Below are 25,617 nucleotides of genomic sequence, written 5' to 3'. Positions count from 1 at the left end.
AGTTTATATTTGAGGTCAAAATGCACAAAATTACTTCTTGCACTTAATGATTTAGTTTTGTGCTGTCCTTGAATTGTAATTTGTATGCATATGAGCAAATCACAGTATGTGGTTATTTTCATATTGTTCAAACACTGTTGGTGAAGGTTGGATTTTTTTTAAATGCATTGAAAAAAAAAGTTTCCATATTATTGCCACACATTGGTTAGGATGCACGTGAATGCCACAATGACACTCTTTTCTCCACAGGTAGTCAGGTGAGTGGCACATAGACACATCCACCAATATATTGAAAGGCCTCTACACACGATAAAAAAAAAAAGACAGATATGGAGCAACAAACTAAAAGGGAGTGGGAGCATGCCAGCCAACAGAGTCTGATAACTGTCTCAGATGAGGTCCCAGATTGTCGTTAGCTGCAGACGCTATATTTACTACTCTTGTCTGATTCTATGTGTGCCACCGCCGCATTACGTCTGGCATGCATGACTGGTGCAGCAGGTGTGAAATTGAGATGAAATATTGATTTGGAATACTTTCCCTTAAGCAAGGGAAACGGTACGGAGACGTGAGAAGAGATTTATGCACCAGATGACTTCGTCGGGCAGCAGATGTTTGGATTAATGTAGATTTATCCAGTTTTAAGAGAACTTAAGATGGAATCACTCACATTCTCGAAGCAATTTCTTTTCTCACCTTCTTGCTCATTCAAATTGTTGTTTCAGCAGTTAGTCTTTACTACTGAGCTTTGAAATGTTCTTTGTGTAAATGAATATTAACAGCCTATTGAAGTAATATTTTTTTATTTAAAAAGGTTTGTTAGATTCCAGTTTCCTCCAGGTGTAGCTTTTGGTCTTTTGACTTGAAGTCACTGAAATTAAATCATTTTTCCTCATTAAAATTGGAAGCTAACCGTTAGCATTAGTAAGTCGGTGGTATTTTCAATTACGTTTAGCAGTAAAGTGGAGGGCTGTTAAGAAATTGGTTGTTTTACACACAAAATATGTTGTTTATTTCGTTTTATGTTAATTCTAACAATAAACCTCAACTGCATTTAACAGTTTAAAACCTTTTTTCTGGTAAATTATTTACTATGCAAAACTGCAGCTGGGATTTTTATGCAGAGGCAAGCTTCAAACCGATCGTGCTGAATGGCCTGTCATTGGATTGCAATTTTTGTGTGTTTACAATCTTTTCAATGCAGTGAATATGTTTTTAAGCAGGTCCGTTTTCATGAACGTAATGTAAAATTTCCATCCTGGCGAGCCACTATAGTGTAGATCAATTAGAGTCTAATTGAGAACGCGCAAGTAGTGCCCTCTACTGGCAACTCTCAACTCTTATGCTGTTCAAGGCCAAGCCGAACAAATGATGTCGCATTGCATGAGTGGCCCAGCTGCTTAATAGCACCAACATAACAGATGTCAAAACCAAGCGCTCAAACCTCTGCAACTCTATAATTTCCCTGGTGAGAGCACATACATATTTATTATTTACCCATTTTATTTCCTCCAACAAGCGCAGACGTCTTCAGACGACTGTTTTGTCACATGAAGGCAGCCAACAGTGATTTTTTAATAGACTATTCTGGAATAATTTCACATTCAGGCGTGACAACTGACTGACATTGGAGTATAAAGTTTTGTGTGCCATGCAGTTCTTTAAACATTGCGTAATCTATCCATTTGTGGTCCTCATGAGGGTTTGGGCGAACTGGAGACTATCCCAGCTGAGTTTTGGCTGTACAGAAGCAGGGTATATGCACATGCAGAATTTCTGTGTTGTTCTCAATATATTTCATTCATATATTTGCAATTTTGCATGGTTCGTGTTTTTGTATTTGATGAGTACGAGTGTAACTAATGTTGTGGCCACAGGGTTTTCCATAGAGTAATACAATTGGTTCCATTTAAAGTCCAGGCTTTTGGTTCGTATGGACCTTCTATGTGCTCAAGCATTTGAATATGCACGTGAAATTTTCAAATAGTCGTCCAAATAATGTATATCTAGATCGAGGTTCTTTTCTTTTTTTCTCCGAGGAGCTCAGGAATGCCTAACAAAGAACTCGAACCAAATCCAAGGGGGCAGGACGTTATTGTCCCGCCCATTTTCCTTTGAATCATCGCTCATTGGTTACTGCTCAGTGCTCGCTTTCGCCTATTGGCTAGGACAGCTGTCAGTTAAACGACACTTCCATCCAACTCCGGGATCCGCTTGCTTCGGATTCAAGACGACTCAAATCAAGGTGAAAAGGAGGCGAAAAGTTCATGTCGGACTTTTTAACGGAACTCTAAGGACCACATGAAGGTAAATCGATGTTGAAATGTCGCTGCAGATGATAAACGCGAGTGTTTTCTTATTGCACGTTCGCTTGATCGTTTTGTTTGGTAAAAAGAATGAGGCAAGTTTGTTAAGTTAGACAGCGAGGCAGGCCGAAACCGTTTGTCTGTCTTTTCTGGACATTTCTGCAGAAAAGAAAGCTGATATCAACAAAGGCAAGAAAAAGTTTGAATTTGACTGCTTGTCTAATTGACCCACCGCGGACGTCCCAGTTGTCTCCATCTGGACGTCAACAAGTAGTCTTGAGAGAGTATAAGTCAATTATATTGTCTAATTCCAATGGAGCTGGGAGACATCTGCTTATGCCTGCTGCACAAAAACAGGTTTGTTGTTGAAGAACAGCAACAACAACAATAACAAATAATGATTATGATGATGACAACACAAATTTACACGCTTGTGCATATCAAACATGAGGTTATGCCTCTGGAATCAAATGTGTGACAAAATGTCATTTCTCGTTATTAAGTTATTACAAAAGTTATTATTATTAAGAAGTTACAAAAGTAAAACGTCATCCAGGCTTCTACCAAGACTAATTATTCCTTATTTATTGCATCCGCTTCAAAATACCAACTTCCAAAAATACTTCAAAGTGGTTAAAATAGTTAGATTTCTTTGGAGCACAAAACGAAAACAATAGAATATGACTGCCTTGGCTGAGGTAATCATAACATCATCATAAAACTCACTGAGAGTTGATTAGGACCTGATTATGTAACTTTTCCCGAATGTGCCAAATGCAGAGGGCAGAATGGTGGCAGTTGAGAGATTCCTGGTTTGAATGGTCGGAGTTTCAGCATTCAGCATTTCCTCTAGGTACTCTACTTCCACTTCCCCAAACTATGCATGTGAAGTTCATCAAAAACTCTAAAATGCCACAATGTCAATCTAAGATTGACTGGCGACCAGTCCAGGGTGGCCCCCGCTTCTGGATAGGCTCCAGTTCTTTTTCTTGTGCTGCCTTACAGTGTGATCATTTATAGACAACGCTGCTGTGTGTGTCAGTCACCTGGCCTCAGACAAACCCCCGATTAAAAGATTAACTTGGCGGGAGCTGACGGGCGGAAGTGAAGGCAAGAAACACGCAGCAATATTTGTGTGGATGTGTTCAAAAGAAAAATCACAAGATTGTTTTTGTGATCAGGGAGGCCTGTGAAATAAGCAAATGGGGCTTGTAAAAAGTAAACCCAAGGGCCGTCATGCAAAACGGCATTTAATTAGCATTTCGCCCTGCGGTTGAGGCTGAGTGATGGCAAGAACACTGCGGGCCTTCTTTTGGTGAGTGGGATCAAATTTTACAGCGTAAAAGACAACTCATAGACGGAGTGTCACTCAAGCAACTATATGCAGTCATCTGATCTTAAACTAACAGCTGGCTAATCATCTCCATGCTTTGCTGTCTTGTAATTTGGAGCAGATCAGTCATGGATTGCTCAGAGTGGGCCAGCCGGGACACCTCACCCAGAATGACCTTCTTAAATGTTTCTGAAATTTGGGAATGGAAATTGAATAATGAAAAAAAAAAAAAATAAATGTCACTGAATTCCGTAAAAATACATTTCCCAAAAATTGGGGAGGAAGAAAAACATTGAAATATATTTGAAAATTCTGAAAATTTTTAATTATACTGTTAATTGGCATTTGTTTACAGTTCAGAAATTTTATGATATTCCCAAACTATTTTCTGCTACGATTAGCGGCCATTTGTTATGGCATCACATCATAAAAAGACCACATTGTTCAATTTTGGAGATTGCTGGACCACTTTGTGCTTCTCGTAGGGACATGAACGTTCGCTCTCAGCAAAGCTCTTCATACTATGTCATTACAAAATATGCCTGGGAAATCTTGCAGCTTTCATATGAAGTGAGGCCGGCTGCCGCTGCTGTCTCTCATTATGCAACCGCCCACCTTCTCCTGATGACTTCATGATGTGGAAAGTTGCGGAGAAAGGCCTCGGCCCCAATCCATGCTTGTCATCCACGTAGATCCATCTCCAGTGCCATTCGATAATATTCTTGAACCTGAGCCACTTGCGTTACAGGTGGCAGACACGGTCAGCGCTCAGGTCGTTGTCGTCGGAGAAGACGTGGCTCAATGGGGGAGAAAAAAAAATGTCAGCCCGCACATGCTTGACAGCCTTGGAACCTGGCGGGAAGTTTGGTCTGCAGAAGCAACACAGCTGTGAGATTACAGCGCGGCCACGCTACAAAGAGACCACACGGCATTTTCACACACACACGCAAAATTGTTACTGTAACCGCTCTGAATGGGACGAAGAAACCAAAATGATGTGATTTACAGTCTTTTCTCATGCAGTGGTTGAGGGGCGTTTATTTACACTATGGCAAATTGTGCCAGGCGTCTGTTTGGGGCAAGTTGGGAGTCCCGCTATAAAACATTGTTCATATAATATGTAATGTTTGGTGGGAATGGCATATTCCAAGGTAATTACACCCACACCTGTTACATCATTTTCCCACAAGGGTAGGAGGAAGCATTTATTTGCAGGGCGGTGTGTATTTATTTAAGTTTGGTGACACTTCTGGCAATTAATCAGCGCACTGCATCTATTAGAAGGGTTAACCGTATTTTCTTACACAACGTCTGGAAAGTGATTGCGCCTTGGCGTCTATTTGACGGGAGCACAGAAACCATCTTATGGTTGCGGGTGTTTATTTATTTGACTGCAGAGACGACCAAATGTCTGTTGGAGGAACGATGTTAGCGGGAGCCCCTTTTATCTACGCAAATAAATGAGGATTATATAACTAAATATACTACAGCTGTGTGTCTTTGTTGTTACTCCTTTCCACTCAGCTGCAGTTAGTGGTACATTGTTTATTAATTGGGAGGCATTTTATTTGCGCAAATACAATTTTTCGGTTAGATGCGTATTTCATTATGTTTGTCCCGCATTGACGAAACGCTCTGTGCAGACCTGCAATATTTAAAAGATGTTGTGATGTTATTTGTCTTCCTAACAGTCCAAGCTGAACATGGACAGTTTGACCAAGCCGGAGCTGCTAATGCTCTTTAGCATCCTGGAGGGAGAACTGGAAGCACGAGACATGGTCATTGACGCTCTTAAGGTACTTAAGCTACTTTTTCGCCTGTGAAAAGTATTGTATCTCCCAAATGTGTTTGTTTATTTATATTTATTTATTTATTTATATTTATTTAAATATATACATTCATATTTATTTATTCATATTTATTTATTTTAATGCAATCAGTGGTGGGTTTGGGCAAAAGAACAAACAAACAAAAAAAACGAACAAAATCACAATTTGGAGATGGGTGCTTTTCAATGGACCGCAGCGACCTGATAGTTTTACTTGAACAATTTTACTAGGCCCATTTGAAAGACTCCGAATTCCCGTTTAAATACGTTTCAACACTCGCATCCGGTTTATGCTCAGTTCCAGCCAAGACAATTAGGCTAAGTAGCTGTAAAAACTGCCTCCACTTCCTGTTGTTCCTGATACGTTGCAACGAGAAGATTGTCCGATTAAAGCCGCCTATGTTTGAGTGTGTGCATCCTTGGAGATTCTGCCTCATAACTGCTTAAATCAGCCTTCTTATGAGCTTTAATGGGGAAACGTGGCTCGGCCGAGTGCAACAAAGCCTCCGTCGTGTCTGACGCGTAGCGGCTCGCCCCGACCTGGCTGTGTCTTACTTTGAGCGGGATTAATGCTGCCTTTCAATTAAAGGATTCCCTGCTTATTTCCCACAGTCCTTTGCTCTGCTGTAGGCTCACACGCTTGTCTACTTAAGAGATTTTCTTACCTAATAAAAAGGAACTAGCAAGAGAAAGAGAGAGCAATGGAAATTCCACCAAATAGTGCCCACACCTCTGCGGAAACGTTTATTCTAATCCCCCCGTGCTCTGCGAAAAGTGTTTGGAGTGTTATGTCTAGACCTCCAGACCGCATTCCTGCCTACCTCCCGGGACGTGGCCATCTAAGGCAAGAAGAGATCCAGCACGCCGGGTGTCCGATGACTCCGAGCGAGCAATAAACATCAGCCAAACTGTTAACCCATTCAGAGCCGGTTTGGCATCAATGAGCCACTGTGGAGGGTCCAATGACTCCTGAGAAAGGCTCTCTTGAGGCGAAGTGGTCACCACTTAGACTGCGGCGTGTCACGAGCGTGGACTTGGAGCTCTACTGGGACCACATTTCAACCTCTCCCAAAGTCATAAGCCTTTTTTTTTTTTTTAAAGATTTGAAAAAATGTTTATTTAGCTGCTATGTTATATAGCTCGTTTTCGGCACATTGATATTTTCAAGCTGGAACTATAATATACCGTAATTTTCGGACTATAAGTCGCATTTTTTTTCATAGTTTGGGTGGGGGGGCGACTTATAATAAGGAGCGACTTATATGTGGGTTTTTTTCAAATATTTTCCAAAAAAAAAAAAAGTGAAACCGCGATAAACGAACCGCGATGTAGCAAGGGATTACTGTAATTTGAATTTCAAGTGTCGTCAGCAGCGCGACGCGGCGCGGCGGTTGTTTACAAAAAGGACAAAGATTGATCACGGGATGCCGAAGATGACGAAGGGCCCCACGTACTACCGGCATCATTAGCGGCTTTGTTTCTAAGTGACACGGCGGACGAAGAGTTTGAAGGATTTAAGGATTTGGAGTGACACAGAAGGTTTGAAAAACTATTATGGCTTTTACCCACGCCCAGTCCTACTCTACTGAGCTCTCTTTCACCTCCGTGGATGGAAGTCGAGGGCCGGCGCTCGGCCGGGTGGCTGTCCGGTGACGGTGGATGGGGCTCGGTCATGGCTTTTACGCACGCCCGGTCCTATTCTATGGATCTCTCTTCCACCTCCGTGGCTGGAAGTCCACGCCGCCACACGCCTGGAAGTTTGTTTTGTTAAATAAAGAGCCGTTTACCAAACCCACGTCTTTCCTTTGTTAACGCTGCAATATAGTTATATACTAGATCTGTGGAATAACGACGAGGCATTGTTGACAAAGGACGAGGAATTTGATCGATGGATTTAATGATTTAGAGTGCACAGATGGTTTGATAATATTATTGCTTATATAATAGTTTTTTGATTTCTAATTTATACATTGTTATATGGGCCTGTGGAATATTTTGAAGTGCAAGCGCCGTCAGCGGCGCGCACCCATTGTTGACAAAGGACGATCGATTTGAGGAATTGGAGTGACACAGATGGTTTTATAAACGTGTTATTTATGTAATAGTTTTTTTTAAATAACTCTGAATGTTACGTCAGGGCCGTTCTCAGCTCTTCGTTTGTGTTTAGTCACGTTAGCATCCCTATCGTTTAGCCTGTTGTTGCTCGTTCATGACTGTTCTTGGTGTTGGATTTTGTCGAATAAATTGCCCCCCAAAATGCGACTTATACTCCGGAGCGACTTATATATGTTTCTTTTCACTCTTTTGGGTATTTTATGGCTGATGCGACTTGTACTCCGGAGCGACTTATAGTCCGAAAATTACGGTAGTATTAAGGTTGGTTGTACATTCCGTGTTTTTTACTGGATCTTAAAAAAACACAAAACAAAAACTCAAAGTACACGGCAACAGATCCCTGAATTTTGAATTGCTGTCATGAGTCAACATTATATTTTATTTAGCTGTTTTTGTATTGAATTTTTATAATGCACTTGGCCTAATTGGCTTGCTGCTGTGTGTGCTGTTTTTCTTTTGAATTTCATTTATCAAGCACACTTTATAAAATAAAAAAGTGGATTTCACATTTTCTCTCCATGGTGTAGTCACCTGATAAGTCATCCACTACAATTTATATAATGTTTAATTTCTTTCATTTGTTGCATTGAAATGACTCTGACAAGATTAGTTTATGCAGTTGCTCAAAGTAAGTGTCAAACATTTGTTTTTGCTTAGAACCGGTATTGATTTTAATATTATGTTTGACCTTGTTCTCTCTCTAATTGATATTTTCCCTGGATGTGAAGATTAAAAAAAAGGAAGAGAACAAACTTCCTGCCCTTTTTTTTTTTTTTTTTAAATACCATTAAGGAATGCTTGGTGTTCTTTGTGCTAACAAGATGATTATCAGGAGAACAACATCAGCCCAAATTCTTTTAGACCATCCCACGCAGTAAAAAAAAAAAAAACTACTTCTGGTAATAGCCCGTGTCGTTCTCATGTGAGAAATGGAAAATCCACAAATCACCACAATGACAAAAGCTTCTTTTAGCTTTGAAGAAGAAAAATTATTGGTAACTAGGATGCAGTCAAATTACTGAAATTCATAGAAAAAAATAATTCACCTCTCTTTGCACATGTATGGAATTGTAAAACTATTGCTGCATTTTCTTTCCCCCTTTCATGAGTCACTTCTGCAGCTGCTCGACTTTGAAAGGGAAGTTGTTGTTTTTTTTGTGTTTTTTTTTTACTTCTCCTGGCAACTCTCGTCTTTGGCCCACAGATCTGCAGTAGCCACTGAAAGGGAATATTGGACTCATTTGTGCAAAATCCCAAACACGCATATGAAATTTCACATGGCGGCTATTGCTACCAGTGATCCAGTCGTGAATTACAGCACTGATGTTTGGCTTTGCAGTTCATTCCTTGGATGATTCTAAGAGCAGACACACAAAACCTCAGATAGAAAACACAAGTGCTCAGAAATTTACAAGTGCGCAGTCTAATTAATAATTTTCTATGTCATGTTTAACATCGGTTTGTCCTCGTCGTAATTTCAAATGATTTTATTTTTCAAATGCTTTTTTTTGGGGTATTCCGCCAGTCCCTTGCTTTACAGAGCAGACTAATGGAAATAGGTGCAGACTAAGCATTGATTCTTTTTTTTTTTTCATTCGAGCCGTAGTGATGAACACCGTTCATGATTAAGGGTGTCCTTGTGCAACACAAACACCCAGAATGGAAAGTCTGACCTAAGATCTTTACTAAAATGACACATAAGCACACTGACGGGATGTGGGCTGCTTTTACAGAAAAAAACACAATTTGTCATCTACTTTTTTTTAAAGTGACCTCCATGACTAATTGAAAGAGAAAAAAAGTGATGCACGTAGCCTTAACTTTGATGAATCTGTAGAAAACATGGAAGGCGTGTGAGAGGGGAGACTCTTCACGGGAAGCTTCATGTCCAGCCCCGACATCTTCATCGTCTCCGCCGCATTTTTCAGTCACTGGCAATTTTCTGTTGCGAAATTACACAAAATAGGAAAAGGTTTTCAGTTATATTAACAAAATTAGCAAATGTCGAATTAAAAATATGTGGCGTGCTTATGGTCTGTTCCTCTAGTTTCATTTCTGATAAGAAACAATCGCTGTGCCGAGCTAACCTCAGACGTGCCACCCACCGTCTTGTACAACGCTGTCCACTCCGTCGTCACTCTTCCAAAGAGGATGGCGTTCACTGTAATCTCTTGATCCTCTTTTGTTGAGACCTTTTCACGCCGTGAACCATCTTGGCGCTGCGTCACCTGCTTCGAGACATCTCGCCTGGCTCTCGGCCCAGAAACAGGCCCTGGCCATCTGTTGTTTCATCCTCGTGTCACCGCTGCTCTTTTGTGAAGTGTAACAATGAAGTACCTGTGTCATCATCAGGCTCAGCGCAAAGAGTTCTTCGTCCAGGAGCGCTACGGCCGCTACGACCTCAGCGACCCCTTCCTTGCGCTACAGAGAGACGGCGAGGTGGTGGGAGATCACCGGGGCAAGGAACACGCGGCCACTTCCAACCCGCTGGTGGTGCTCAAGCTGGTAGTTAGCCACTGCAGGAGGATGCAGGAGAAGATGCTGGCCCAGTTAGCGGCAGCGGAAAGCAGGCACAGAATGGTGGGTCTGTTTGGGTGGACAGTACAGTAAAGCACAGGCAATGATGAGGACAAAAAGTTTTTTTTTCTTACACTTGCTGTCCATTGATAATGACGTTCGTTGAGGTGGATAAAAACAGGGTGAACTTTGCTGCTCAATTGATATTCTGCAATATTGACCAGAATGCCATGTTCACCTCTGTCTTGTATTTAGGTGATCATGGATCTGGAGGAGGAGAAGAGGAAACACGCCGAGGACACGGCCGAGGGCGATGACGTCACCTACATCCTGGAGAAGGAGCGGGAACGTTTACAACAGCAGGTGACTCAGCAAAAGTTCATTTACCATCGTATGTCACCATCAACAAGTTGGATCATGTGGATGACTCTTGTCTTTCTGTAGCTGGAATTTGAACGTGGCCAGGTTCGGCGCTTGGAAAAAGAACAGCGGCGTGTCACGGATCAGCTGGAGGAAGAGCGAGCGCAGCACAAGCAGCTCTCCTGCGCCCTGGCCAAAGAGTGCAAGTGGGCCAGCGCCAGAGCCCTGGAGGAGGGCCACCGCCTCGCCGAGGCCGGCCGCAAGCTGGACAAGGTGGATCTCTCTGTTATAAAGTTCAATTCTAAAATATAGTTTTGGAATATTGCTTCACTTTATGGGTGTTGCTCAGGAGCGGGAGGCCTTCCAGGCGCTGAAGGAGGAACTGGAGGAGGAGAGGAGGCGAGCGCTGAGGATGGAAGCCAGGGTGGAGGAGCAGCTGGCCGAGTTCGACACGGAGCGAGAGCAGCTACGCTCGCGACTCAAGAAGGAGGAGGCACACTGCGCCAGATTGCAGCAGCAGGTGGTGCAGCAGCACAAATCATATTATTATTGTCCCAAAAGGTGGAGCCCTATTGATCATCATTGTTGTTTGTTTGGAAGGTGGAGGAGCTTCAGAGGAAGCTGAGTGACATCAATGTGGTGGCAGACGTTCAAGAAGAAGGGGTGCAGTGGGCCACAAAGGTTCCTTTAAAAAAGAAGACCACAGAAGCCAAACTGGAACACAACGAGGACGAAGGTCACCAGGGAGCCGGGGAGCCAAAAGTCAACGGGCACCATTATGCGACGGAGGCCGACGAGCTTTCTAGTGGCGGACCCTCAAATGGGAATCCTCCAATTCAGCAGAGTTCCTCCCCGTGCGCTTCGCCCGTCCTATCCAAACATCCCAGCATGCCGACGGGTTGCAAGTCTTCCTACCAGGCCGGAATCAACCAGCGCTTCCACGCCGCCCGCCACAAGTTCCAAACGGCGCCCAATGACCCTGAGCCCACCCAGCCAACCACCAGCACCTCCCCCACACCTTCTCCAGCAGAGTCCAGCAAGCAGATGGCCCGTAGCACCGTCACCCAAGTCCTTTCCCGCTTCACCACCACGCAGCAGGCACCCAAACTCTCCACAGTCAACCACTCCCCCTTCGGAACCGACTACCGCTGCTTGGCGGCCCCCCTGTCCCCCACCGCGGGACGGGCAGCGGCCCCACCTCAGGGTGTCCGCTCGCCCACAATCCCCAGGGCAGACAGGGGAAACCCTCCACCTATCCCGCCCAAGAAACCTGGCCTGGCTCAAGCTCCGACTTCACCGGCTGCCGTCCCGAGGTCGGGCGGCCATTTTAACGACGCCCCCCATTCGGGAAGCTGCGGAATCACTTCCGCCCAAGACGGCGTCAAAGAACTGGACGTGGTTCTTTCATCTAATTAACATCAAACACTGTTATATGACCGTATGATTTTTGTATTTATTATGTCAGTCTAGAAATATGCATGGTTGTTGATAGAGAAAAACAATAATCCGTCACTATTTGCAGGATTACGGTGCTAGCCATGAATTGATGCTTCCTCCCCCAAATGGTTAAGAATTACCTATAGATGCCACAAAACAGGGTTAGCAAACAGCTACATGAAGCTCCGTAACTCACTTCAACCTAGTCCTTTGCTCCAAAAGCAATACTTTCATATTGCTTTAGCCTGAGCACAAAGAGAACTGTCTGCAAGTTTCACTAACAACGCAGGTTAAAATCCCTGACATAAAGAACTCCTTTCACAGTCTAGATGTATCACTTCCACATGCCTCACAGGGACCAATTAGCATGCTACTTTCTGTTTAGTGCAGGGTTTCGTAAACCTTTAAAGGAGAAAAAAAAAAAAATGCAAATAGGTCAGTTTTTGGAAAACAATTGAGGATAGGCTCTCAACAGACAAATTTAAGTTTAATTAGTGAGCCATGAATATTTTCTATATTGTATGTTCTATTGATATCAGTAACAATGTACATATATGTACTCTTATTCTTAATATGCAGTCTTTAATTCTTTTATTTTTATAAAACTGTACAGTTTATTTTTTTCCTGTAAAAGGTTCCTTATCTACCACAGTATATGATAGAAATATAGTTTTATATGACTTAAATGTATATATAGTTATGATGAAGATCATACATATTATTATACACAGTCACAAACAGTACAGTTCTATGTATTTTTAAGAGATTATTAATATTACAGCCAAGTTGGTATTTTTGTGCACTCATTGTATCACATTCCTCTTCTATATACACTAGAAGGGTTAATAAATGTAACCCAACGACGTGTTTGTTATTCAACTGTGGTCAGCATGTAAAATGTTTAAGAAAACTGTAAGCCGCTGCAATGGAATATATTAAGTGCTGTCACCTGAAACTAGTCTTTAAGTGAAATTATTTTCAGAGTACACCAAAAAAGACTTTCCGCCCAATTTTGTATTATTTATGTATTAAAAAAAGACCTGTTCAGTATTTTTCATGAATGTATTTCCACGTATAAAAATATAAATATTGTTAAAAGGAAATATCTAGTAGCGTCAGGAGCTCGAATACATTTTAGCTGCACCTCTAACAAATGTCCTGTAGGGAGCAGTATTGGATTTAGTCACAAACATTTTTCAAGCAGTCTCAACAATACTCAGATACTTCTGTCAATTTTACTTGTCCTAATAAAGGTCATAGGTCAATAGGAGCCAAAACGCAGACGGACTGGTTGACAGATAATCAAGGCTGGCAAGGAAAGCCTACTAGAATTTCTGAATTTTGTTTACAGTTAATCAGCAGCACTTCAAATTGTGGCAGGTGTGCACTACCTTCGTTTGAATGGCAATGGTCAATTCTGAACACAGGCACATTCTGAGTTATGAGGGTGTGTGCACTTTTGCAAAGTATGCAAAATACTTTTTTTGTGGCAATTTCTTTTAATATCACAAAACAGTGGCATTTGGGCAGGGGCGTGTTGACTGGAGAAGAACTGATGAGAAGTACTGTTATAAATAAAGTCCCGAGAAGAAGATCACCACTGTCACCATTTTGCTTTATGACTTTGCACAATAGCTGCGCTACAATGAAGATAAATGATGGCACAGCGGCGAGTTCAAGGAAGTCTTGTCATTACTGTCCTCCCTCTCCGCCCCACCCGTCTGACATTCCCAACATCCGACGGGTCTCCCTCCGCCCTCCAAATTTAGCTCAGGGCCATGAGAGCAGCCCAGAATAGGAGCTCTTGGACCCCCTGCCTGCCTCTGGGAGCCCCTGGAAGAGCGCAGCTGGCGGTTAGGATGAACAAATGATGACGTCACGATGTCACATCACAGGACATCACCCACACGATGACAAAAAAATTGTCTTATTAGGCAATCACTTTTGTAGTCATATTTGTTTATTTTATAACATTTATGAAGTATTATTCCATTGAATATTCGCTTTTAATTTGGTAATGCTTAGTTCCTATTTTGATGATTCCAGTTAGATTACTATGGAAAACAATATAGAAATTTTCTATTATGGTCTTGTTATTTCGAAACAATATCCATAATTTATTTGAATTTCCGGTTTCAAATTTATTTGAGTCATTTTAAAAACCACAACAAAACAAAGCTTTTGGCTTCTTATGATTGTCATATCTCCAAATTGTTTTCTCATTAATTTTGTTTTTGTGTGTTCTCTAATTTAAAAAATATATGTATTCTTTTTGATAAATACTTGATTATTTCTTATTGGTAGTGGTATCTTTGAAACTATAAGAAAAAGGGACGTGGTGGGTGGTGGGCTCGGTTCTTATGTGGGCTGGTCGCGGAGGGGGGGGGCGGAGAAGGTGGGTGTGTCAACCTCATCACAAACGTTTGACGCGCAAGAGCTGCGCGTGTGCGCGTGTGTGCAGAGTATTTGCGCATCTTCTGTCGCGAACTACGGATGTACATACAGTATATATCATTAGTTTTTTTTCCCGATTCTATTCAACGTGCGCAATAATTTTGATGAGTGAATCGCGCTTTAATTGCAATTTGATCCTGACGTGAATTACGCGGCACCTTACCTACGCACGGAACACTGGGACCCGCTAATGGAGCTTCATCACAGTATTTAAAAGTCTTTTGATTTGATTTTTTTGGGGGGCGTCATTAACGATGGACGCCGGATTAGCACCGAGCCGCGACCAAACATGAGACTACTATCTCCGGACTCCACGATGGGCAGGAGGACGCTGCGTGGAAACTCCAAAGCCAAAGTGTACATGCTCATTTGGCTGCTGCTCGTCTGCACGCCAAGAGTGGATTCCTCCTGGTGGTGAGGGACCATTGAAATAGAGTTGAACTAGCTACAGAATATATTTTTATATTTATTTAACACTTTCCGATTGCATGTGTGATTACATGGATCTACAATTGTGTAGGAATATTCCGTCATCCTATTTGCATGCTGAGAAGACAATTTCAGGAATATGCACTTGGAAAGTGCATTAAATTAAATAATAATGATTTATAGTATGTTAAAGGCACACTAGAAATTAACATACCACTGAAAAAACATTTAAAAATAAATATTACAATATAGCTATAATATTATAAACGTATGATAAATTACTCAACATATAAAACAAATGGGGTAAAATAGACAGGGGTTATATAATATAAAATATAAATAAATAATACAAATGAAATACTTAAACCAGTAAATATAAGGATTTTCTGAAAAAAAATAGCAATGATTAAAAAAAACTGATAAACCGAAATAATATTATTAAACTAATATACATTAATCAGAATTTATATTATGAATATATGATAAAATTTTCAAACAAACAAATGAATACTTTTAATGAAAATGAAATTAAGGGCTGTTCCTTATATTTTGGTTTACTCACTGAGTTCCACGAGAGGGCCCTCAAACACGCACAACAACAAACACATTCATAAATCTCAGTAAGAGTGTGTTCAGGTGTACCAAATATTTTGGCCCATGCCTTGATGCAGATGAATGGTGTGGTGGAGGATGTACATCATCTCCCCTATCCTGTCCCATCCATCTTTAGCGTCAGGTGTGGGTGCTGGTGCGTGAACAAATGAGCCTTGATCAGTTGTTAAATGGCCTGCAAGGAAGACAAAAAAAAAAAAACACAAACACAGCTCAGTGAGCATCAAAGTGTGTATGTGTGTGTGTGGAGGGGGGAGGTTGGAAATGGTGGGACATTGTCGAGTCACTTGAAAGTGGCTCTGGATCTGAGCTGAACAAGTCATGGGCAATGCAACACAGTGTGGTTACTATGTAAACTCGCCCCAATGTTACATCACAATGAGGCCAAAGTGTATTTTCATATACTGTATAGGCAGCTTACAAACAATTTACTTGGTTGTTTAATTTCACACTTGGATGGTAGTCAGGCACTTGTAAACACGCCATCCATTCCGTCAATTGCCACCACCATAAGACAGGCGCCTCTCTCTGTCCAAGTGTGCGTTCTCAAGTGTCTTTTGGCTCAGCTGCTGTGAACAAGACAATAAACATAAGTAGCGGCCCTGCTCAACTTTTAACATGGGGCCACACGGTTATGCTCCGAGGAGCCACAGCCATAACGGGAGTGGAAACTGGGTGACGCGCAGCGATTCAAGGGACTCTTGTGAGGATGTCGTCTTGAGTTTTCGATGGTTACTTGTGCCGTACAGCGGTATGGGATTGGCCCCTTTCAAACATTGCAGTCGAGTGAGTGGAGAAGGAAGCAATAGAGGTACTTGCTCACTGAACAGGAGAATTTCATAAGCTCTCTTGAATGTGGCATCCACCAAGGGCCGTTTCAGGGCCAGGAAACACAAGCACCAGAGTCCGGTTTAAAAGTCAACAATAGGAAAATACTGAAGACGTGTTCATTTCAATGAAAAAAAAAAAAAGTTTTAGCACTAGCATTCAAGGGGAGACCATGTAGGCTATGTGTGAGCTGTTTTGAACTCCCATCCTGCTGTCATGCAACTCATTTACGTAATACCAGTCTCCAAGAGGTTTTCCATTTTTGATTTGGGTGGGTGAAGATCCAGAGCCACTTTCAAGCGACATCATCCAACTTGAGGCAGATGGCCATTTGCCTCCCCTACACTCCAATGGCGATTGATTTGTGATTCATAAGTCTTGCCGACAGGCCTCTGATCGTTACTAAACGTGATAATATTCAATCAATTGAAGAAGAAAAAATACAGATTCCTATTTGCTTTTCAACTGTAAACATTTCAACACTTTCTGCAATGACACATAATGACCACCGCTCGCTGTCACGCAGGTACATCGGCACGCTGGGTGCTCGGGTGATTTGCGGCAACATCTCGGGCCTGGTCAACAAGCAACGGCAGCTGTGCCAGCGCCACCCGGACCTGATGCAGTCCATCGGCGAAGGTGCCAAGGAGTGGATCAAGGAATGCCAGCACCAGTTCCGCCACCAGCGCTGGAACTGTAGCACAATGGAGCACGATCACACCGTGTTTGGCAGGGTGATGCTGCGAAGTGAGTCGGCGCAACTGGGATGGGGAATGTGGCTTTTTTCCAATGTGTGTGAGACACTCCAGTTGATCACCCTTGTAAATGTCTCCGTTACGATCAGATAAGCACATAATGAATGGATGTCTCATGAATAATTCCGCTGTATAAACACAAAGAGGTGTTTTTTTTTCTCCTCCTCGTGGGGATAAGGGAAAGCGGGAACATGTATTTTTTTCTTGGAAAAAAACAATTGAGAGATCCACACTGGTAATGTATAAACCGTAATAGGAGATGTAAATATTTGGGGAGATGTTTCTGGCATCCGGACAAAGCTTGACGGCCTGACATATCGCTTGTGTTCTGCTTGGTTGCGTGAGCTGGAATGAGGACAGGAGGTGGAGGTGTGTGTAGTGGGGGACCCGAATAAACCCCCAAATCTTCTCAAATGAAAACAAAGTCCAGTGACTGAGAAAGCATCCACATGTGCACACAAAGAAAAAGGTGAAAGGAGAGTCGGCCATGCTGTGATGTCACGGTTGACATGCCGCTACAATCCACCATACATGGACTGATTTCTCCGTGTACTGGACATATGCTGCTGTAAGGAGCTATGGATTGTACTAAAGAACCAACCAAAATCGGACAATTCCAACCACTCTGACAACTATTTTGTCCAGACCAAACTACAATCTGTACTATGTCACAACACTAAACCAACCAAACAATACAAAAAGGTACTCACAGGTAAATTTACGGCATTAAGTCCCACTTGTTCCTCTTCTGGACAGGCAGCAGAGAAGCAGCTTTCGTGTACGCCATCTCGTCGGCAGGGGTGGTCTACGCCATCACCCGTGCATGCAGTCAGGGCGACGTCAAGAACTGCAACTGCGACGGGCACAAGCGCGGTCAAGGTAGCGACCACCGGGGCAACTTTGACTGGGGGGGATGCAGTGACAACATCAACTATGGCATCAAATTCGCCAAGGCCTTTGTGGACGCCCCAGAGAGGATGGTGAAGGATGCCAGGGCACTCATGACTCTGCATAACAATCGCTGCGGAAGAATGGTGAGTTGTTGTAAGGTTCTGAGTTGTTATTAGCTAACATTAGCATCCTTTAGGGTCTGCCAATAGCTGTTTTCTAGGACTGCGCACTTTGGAAGACCCAATCTGCATGGTCTATGCCAATGACATTAGGTGTCGACCCTTGATAAAAAGTTGCGTTTGAGTTGTTGACTAGTTTTGATAAAACTGCTGTTATGTTTGTGTACTCACAATCTCCCGATAGCTGTCATCCAAATCTGGGGTGGAGATGACACATTTGTAGGAAGCTCTGAAAAAAGAGACCTCGTTCAAGAGCTTTCTACCCTTGCATGACGATGCCAGATGGCTTCATGTATTAAGGTCGAACAAACATAACTGGCAGTAGCTGGAGCCTTTGTTCAACTTGTTGGTCTCGTACTTGCATAGACTTTTACCCTCACGCTCTCGTGTATATGTCTCATAGCCCATTGTTTCCTCTCGAAAGAGGATCTCTATAAGAAGAAGTGACCTACCTCTTAGGGTCATTCACACCTTGGCCGCGGGCCAACATGGCAAGCTTAACGCCCCGTCAACTCTGACCTCTGCTGCAGGCCGTCAAGCGCTTCATGAAGCTGCAGTGCAAATGTCACGGTGTCAGTGGCTCCTGCTCCCTGAGGACCTGCTGGCTGGCTATGTCCGATTTCAGGCGGACGGGCGACTACCTCCGCAAGAAATACGACACGGCCGTGGAGGTGACAATGAACCAGGATGGCACAGGCTTCATGGAAACTGACTTCAAAGGGAGTGCCAAGAATGAGTTGGTGTATGTGGAGAACTCGCCGGACTACTGCCTCATGGACCGAGCGGCAGGTATCACAAACATTCGGCATACACTTCAACTGGCACATCAGGAAAACATGGATAGTATTATTTGAGGTGTGGGATTTGTTCCTAAAGAAGAATAGCGACTTGAGATTGGAGGTGAAAATGCCATAGGGAATCTGTGTGAACAAATGTGCAAATTTGTTTAGTATGGGAAAAGTGTTGCTCCTTGAGCAGAATAACCAATAGTCGAGCTGGTTTTCGTAGAAGTACCTCAGGAGGTGTCCATTAAGTTTGTCATTATTGACCAGGGTAGTTTTCAGGAATACGTCGCTACAATTGGCATTTAGGCTTTAAGATTGATATCTGGATCTACTTTTTGCGGTTTAAACAGGCACTCGCCTGATGCCACATTACCTTGGAAAACAAAATGAAAACCCAAGGCGTCAAGTGAAGGTTCGCATTCCATCACAGCTTAAAGTCCATCGGTATGCCCTTTCCCATCCGCTTTAATTCCTGCCGTTTGCTTTGCCTTGTTAAGGATCCGTCTCCCTGCTCACATGCAGTCTCTTCAACAGAGCGTGAAGGCGCTCACCAGTTCTTTGCTTGATGACGCGGTGCACTTTTAAACTAATACCTTCACTCCTCCTTGGCTTTGGGCTGATACCTGATGTAATGACTCAAAGGACAGGTTGTTAAAAAGTGATCTTAAAAGGAGCTTATGATGCCTCCTCACCACTAATCTCTATTGTGTAGGAATTCACTGCCCGAGGATACATGCAGGCTTAATTTTCAAATCCTTCCTTTGGTCACTTTAAGGCAGGGATCCCTTCTCAGCCTGAGGGAAACATCTTCTCTTATCCCTTCTCTTTACATCAGGGATGCTCGCTCATTATTGGTGGCATCTGATCTTCACACCTGAGCACAGTTTGGGTTGGGGTCAGAGAGTATTCAATTGACCTGTCTGGGAATGTAACCTCAGTGGGAAAGTTGATAACTGACTTCAGACATTGAGATCTCTTACAAGGTTTTGAGCGTCTTGGTTTGACATTGTGAGATCATTGCCTGACAGTCTGCAAAAGATTAGTTTACAATTGTGGCTGTAAGAGGACAGACTCCAAAAATGGCTGACGAACCCATGAAAACAACTTAACTCCCCTTCTGGCCTGTCTTTCACAAAATAATAGATATAAATCTTAGTGTGACATTTTCAGATCATTCTATTCAACATTTGAAGAAATTTAAGAATGATGACCACTACAGCGTCAACTGGAAACAGACTCTGACTGACCTCAACTATCTGAACAATCTGGTGTCACATATCTTCCAACATTGACACTGTGGACAATTTGACTAAACAATGAAGAAGTGGAGAAAGAACGACTGCTCGAGTTCCATCTAGAAACAAGCGCCGAGTATTTCTTGGGCTATCTGGTGTGAAATATCTTACAGTGTAAATAATTTGACAGTAAGTAGTTCCACAAACTACTTGACTGTTAAGAGTGCAGAGTCCTTGGATGACATAGCGAGTAAATTCAATTAAGGTCTAAGGCAGGGGTGTCAAACTCATTTTTTTCGCGGGCCGCATTGTAGTCATAGCTTCTTTCGGAGGGCCATTATGACTGTCAACCCAAATAAATGTATGAGCACCTCATATTATATACAGTAAAAGCTACAAAACAAACTGACGAATAACTCGTTCTCAAATCAGACGAGTAAAAACTGGTCAAATATTTAAAAAAACTAATAATATTAAAAGTGAAGACAATTTGCAATTCTAGTAATGACACACAAATTTGATGCACAATTTGTCTTCGCGGGCCACATAAAATGATGTGCCGGGCCGTATCTGGCCCCCGGGCCTTGAGTTTGACACCTGTGGTCTAAGGGAAACCGTGACTGCTACAAACATTTCGCTGTTGACTGCAAGTTTTTGTTCTCACGTATATTCCAGTATAAATAAGATTCTTGGTTTGACAATTCCGCCAGTGAATAGTGAGTGGCAGAGTGCCGATAAGAAACACTCACCGGTAGTTATTTTAAAACCTCAAGCTGGAGATGTGAGTGGATGTGACCCCATGATATTAACCGACATATTTTGGCTCGGTAGGCTCCCTGGGCACGGCGGGTCGCGTTTGCAACAAGTCATCGCGGGGAACCGACGGCTGCGAGGTGATGTGCTGCGGCCGAGGCTACGACACCATGCGCGTCAAACGCCTCACCCAGTGCGAGTGCAAGTTCCAATGGTGCTGCACAGTCCAGTGCAACGACTGCGAGGACACGGTGGACGTTCACACCTGCAAGCCCCACAAGCAACCCGATTGACTTGACCTCACCTAAGGTCATCCCGCCGTGGTGTTTATTGCGGGATTTTTCACAAGAAACATTTGGCCAAGGATCTTTAATGACTGATGCTAAAACTGGAAAATATGTCCAGTAGTGGATTGTGAGCAGCTTCAACGTCTTTGATCATTTGTGGCAATTTTGAAATATTTGCTGAAAATTGTATTATACATACTCAAGCAGACAGTGCAGTCAACCCCCAGATTAAGATTTTTTTTTTTCAATGAAGATAATCAGAAATACAGTCGTTAACATGATAAACTTTCGTTCTAAGTGTACCTAAACATTTGAATGGTAGCGCACAGTATATCTGAAACTAGCATCTTACGTTGAGTAGCTAGCAGTTAGCAGCTGATCAGATGGTAAATTCCACCACCGCCAATAACGATCTGTAACGTTCTCTTCTCGTGTCAACCCTGCAAGGAGCCTCCCTTGCCTGTAGGAAATCTACTGGAATCTTCCACCCCGCTGCTGATCAGTCACAAAAATGTGTTTGTCAGCGAATAGTTGTTCTCTAAAAAACAATTGCAAACATCGAGCTGAGTGATAATAGCCCTAATGTTTAGCAAATCCATCTTATTCTAGGTAAACATCAACAGACTTTCCATTTAATAAGCAATAGAGAGCTTCTGGAAATGGCTGCAATTGTATCTCCAACAAGTGAGGACTTCTTGGCGAAAATCCCCAGGGGAGAGAGCGAAAAAAAGCACCGTCTTGTGTTGATGTTGGACACTTGTTGTTTTTGCACATTCACTTCTGCCGCCTCATTGAAAACCTTGTTCGTTTCTACCTCTGGTCCCTTGTCTTTGTTTCCATCTTTGCTTGTTTTCATTTGCACACGCACAACCTCAAGCCTCATTTTTTTTTTTTTTTTTGCTCTCGCTCCATGCTTGGATGTTTTCGTTGTGGTCACAAAGTAAATTTCCAAATATTCAGGGTATTTCGGTTAAGAAAAACTGCAAAACCTTGGCAGGCTATGTGTTGGCCTCGCAATTTCTGCGTTGCAGTGAGAAAAATCAATGGCTTTTGTAAGTAGTGGGGACAGAATGGTTGGTATACCGGTGTGAAAGAAACCCACAACCATCACGGAAATAGCTTGAAATGGACAAAACTTAAATCTGACAAACCACAGAGTTGTGAGTATGCCATTCAGATAATAATGAGCCAAAAACTGGAGCTTCTTTGGCTATTTGCTTTCGTTCTGGATCCGAGTTGCCACATCTGGCATAGGCTGCCTAAAATCTGTGCAGAGTACAATGAAATCTCAAGATACCAAAGCATTCTGGAGCAAAACTGTACAGTCCAGTGTCAACCTGGACAATTAAATGAATGTACATTTGATCATTTCACCTCATCCACAATCTTATATCACGCAAAATCAATAGACCGCTCAAAGTACAGCAACTCTCTCTAGAGTTTGAATGTATCAAGGTTTTATAAGGCAACAAAAATGAAAAGAAATTTGGTCTTTTTGTTAATGCACTGAAAAAAAAAGAGATGTGCTGACCAAAAATACATAAAAAAAAAGACTATTATGAGTCACTATTTGCCGGAATGCTTTACAGACCCGCATTCCTGTTGAATTACTTTGGTTAAATGTGACCGCTCATCTGGCAAAGAAAAAGACATCTGAAATAGTTTCTGACAAGCTAGAAAATCTTTCCTATTTCAAGATTTCACACATATACATATGCTTATAAATATGCTTTGGAATAATGGAGTTTTTTGTTTACAATCTTGCATTGTTTGTGATAAATCATGTAAATTTCATTGCAAGATTGTATTTGTTGATGAAAGTATTTTCTACCTGAATATATAAAGGTATCTAGTATGTAATATAGTTTTTAATGGTAGGAACATGTAATTTTGATGGCCTAAGCTTACATATTTTGTTGTAAATTACTTTCATTAAGAAAAATCAAGTGTTTTGGGTCAAAATATGGAAAACATAGTCAGATTTTTTTTTTTTCCTGGACAGTGCAACTAAGCGAGCATTCCTCCAACTCTAAATAGTGTACAAGAAATGAAAATGAGCCAAGACGGAGCCTCAAATTGGGACTTCTCAACATCTGGTTAATGCAGCCTGAAGTCATTCTAAACCCAACAGAGAATCTCTCAAGGGGCTTTAAGAGGGGTTACTAAATGGATGTGACAAAAAGTGGCTAAATGTGAAGCATCGACATTTTTTCTGAGGAATAAGAGCCAACGGAAAGTATGTGGTTTCTTTTTTTTTTTTTTTACAAAAGAGGCCAAAACAAAAATAATGTAAATGATGACAGCGTGGGTCGTGTTTATTGTATGAAATGCTACTTTTTTTTTAAAGGGGAAGTCAACCAAAAATGTTTTTCTTTAAAATATGTTGTATGTGCCCCGAGTAGTTGAAATACAGTGTTCTGATAAATATTGCATCTGTTGAACATGAGGTAAGTAACAAAATTCATCCGTTTTTATCCATTTCAATGGGCGGCCATTTTGTAACTTAAACTGTCGGCTGAAAATGACATCACAGTTACCGAGTCTCAGGTCACAACCAATCACGGCACAGCTTAAAAAAAACGGTGAGCCATGACTGGCTGTGACCTGAGTCTACTTTAAGAAATGAAAACACCTGCACACACACCCTTGCGTGACATCGCAACCGACGATTGTCTTTCACCGATTTCGCGGCACATTTCCCCCCAGGAAGGCTTTGATTGCACCGCAAAGCTGCCACAGTGCATTCATAATAACGCTGATGATGATGTTTTATATTTTGATGGCGTGACACTGGATCATAGCCTTTTGGTCGGGGAGGTATGTTCACCTCGCCAATGCAGACCTTCCTGCGTCTATATTAAACCTTGTTGATCCATCCGGTGTCACTCCTACGAGAGCGTCGACCCACTCTCCTCCCACTCGGCTACTACATGCCATGAATGGGATGGAGACAATGCGAGCACCTACAGTAGGTCGGGCCGCGCTAAATAACTTCAGCGGGTTCAGTGTCAGGTGACTTTCCAGCCAAACAGTCGACAGTCACCGCATAGTAACAGCGTGACAAAGTCAACGGGATTTAAACATGGTTCTAAAAACAGGTCAACCCCAGTTGAAAATGATACATTAGATAAAACATGTACTCACCCAATATCTTTGAGGATGTGCGACAAACACTTTGGTGTTGCTGACTTAATCATAATGTACTGAGCAGCCTGGACAGAAATGCATGTTAGAGAGAACATTGGACTGCAAAGCATGCAGCTTTTATGGCAAAGTCAATCATTTCCATTTAATAGCATAACTACCGTTTTTTTCCATGTATAATGCGCAAAATTTAACTAATTTATTGTCCTAAAATCTGGGGTGCGCATTATACAAGGGTACAATTTTTTTTATTTTTTTTATTTATTTTTTAATCCGGATATCATACGGAGGCCGCCATTACAGATGCGCTTTCTTCTCTGCTGTTCACTTCAAACACGCTCCATACGAACACAATGCTCTCGTATCCGACGCTTGCTCGATCACCTGCTCGTTTGCTGTCACAATGTACCCTACACAAATCCGAAACATTTCTTCGCTATTGAGTTTGCTAGCGCATGCGCAGTGATACTGACCGGCAGAATAACATCCGGTTGTTCCCAAAGATGATCTTTTTTCTGAAATAATTTTACGTTTACGGACTTAAGTAGGAGTCAAAATTTGGGTGCGTATTATACATGGGTACAGGCTTTTTTCCAGCATCAACATGCCATTTTTAGGGTGCGTATTATACATGGGGGCGCATTATACATGAAAAAAAACGGTATATTTGATTATGTTCAGAAAAATAGGATAAAGTAAAAAGTATAAAATAGCAAGTATGTTGGTATTTTTTGTTTTTAATTTGTTAGATATTAGGCAAACAATATGGCTTTTAGGAAAATCGTGCCGTTTACTGGTAAATTATGGAGTTTTCATCAATTGAGTGATTAAAAGATTAAGATTGTTGTTTTTGCAGAACAAGACAAACATTTTTGTAAATGTGTACAGGGTGATGGTTCAAAATTTTTATGCAACTCTTAAAGACACATTGTTTATGAATATTTTGGTTGCTTTCTGAATGGTATGATACCTTAAATCTTCACAGGCTGTGCTGTAGTACAATTCAACACACTTCAAATCTAAAATGCTGTGTATTTGCTGCGAAAGCAATAAAACAAATAAATTTCCCTCTTCTAAGACACAAAGTGATTTAAATGAGGGCTCTATGTGATGTCAGGGGTGTCTGAAAGTTTAACAAAACTAAAAACAATCCCAGTAGAATTTTTAAAGAGCTATCTGTACTTTTTCTTCATACTAAGCATATTGGGAGGGAGGAGAGTGATTTAGTGCTGCGTCCCTAAAAACAGCATGTTCAACTCTATCACATGATAAATATATGAATATATACATCGAAGTGAGAAACATCATGATGTAATTAGGCCATTCTTGTAAGTGCATGCAGCCCATATGGCCTCGCTGTAATGAAGTC

The 25,617-nt window shown here is 42.0% G+C and overlaps 2 protein-coding genes and 1 long non-coding RNA gene across 4 annotated transcripts; 2 read left to right on the top strand and 1 right to left on the bottom strand.

Moving 5' to 3' along the window:
- The first annotated feature begins 2,183 nt into the window (after positions 1-2,183).
- Positions 2,184-13,485, top strand: LOC119122632 (CTTNBP2 N-terminal-like protein). 2 transcript variants are annotated; one of them, XM_037251054.1, is made up of 8 exons: positions 2,186-2,307; positions 4,388-4,527; positions 5,331-5,435; positions 9,935-10,162; positions 10,355-10,462; positions 10,544-10,732; positions 10,809-10,979; positions 11,060-13,485. In XM_037251054.1, the coding sequence occupies exons 3-8, from the start codon at positions 5,343-5,345 to the stop codon at positions 11,873-11,875; spliced, it is 1,605 nt and encodes a 534-aa protein (XP_037106949.1). In that variant the 5' UTR covers positions 2,186-2,307; positions 4,388-4,527; positions 5,331-5,342; the 3' UTR covers positions 11,876-13,485. The 2 variants fall into 2 exon arrangements, with proteins under 2 accessions (XP_037106948.1, XP_037106949.1); XM_037251053.1 differs by lacking the exon at positions 4,388-4,527 and having other exon boundaries at positions 2,184-2,307.
- LOC119122634 lies at positions 8,293-16,751 on the bottom strand. Its single transcript, XR_005097923.1, has 5 exons — positions 15,422-16,751; positions 10,338-10,429; positions 9,920-10,168; positions 8,877-9,862; positions 8,293-8,800 (listed from the first exon to the last, which is right to left on the bottom strand). It is a non-coding gene; the product is annotated as an uncharacterized LOC119122634 (long non-coding RNA).
- On the top strand, positions 14,304-22,911 carry wnt2ba (wingless-type MMTV integration site family, member 2Ba). The gene is made up of 5 exons (XM_037251055.1): positions 14,304-14,764; positions 16,746-16,966; positions 17,731-18,008; positions 18,575-18,833; positions 20,896-22,911. Exons 1-5 carry the CDS (start codon positions 14,640-14,642, stop codon positions 21,108-21,110), a joined length of 1,098 nt encoding a protein of 365 aa, XP_037106950.1. The 5' UTR covers positions 14,304-14,639; the 3' UTR covers positions 21,111-22,911.
- The last annotated feature ends 2,706 nt before the right edge of the window (positions 22,912-25,617 follow it).

This window comes from Syngnathus acus, chromosome 5, assembly GCF_901709675.1.
Source record: "Syngnathus acus chromosome 5, fSynAcu1.2, whole genome shotgun sequence".
NCBI classification, from domain to species: domain Eukaryota; kingdom Metazoa; phylum Chordata; class Actinopteri; order Syngnathiformes; family Syngnathidae; genus Syngnathus; species Syngnathus acus.
Note: the sequence above shows the minus strand (reverse complement) of the source record. Positions and strands in the feature narration are given on the sequence as shown.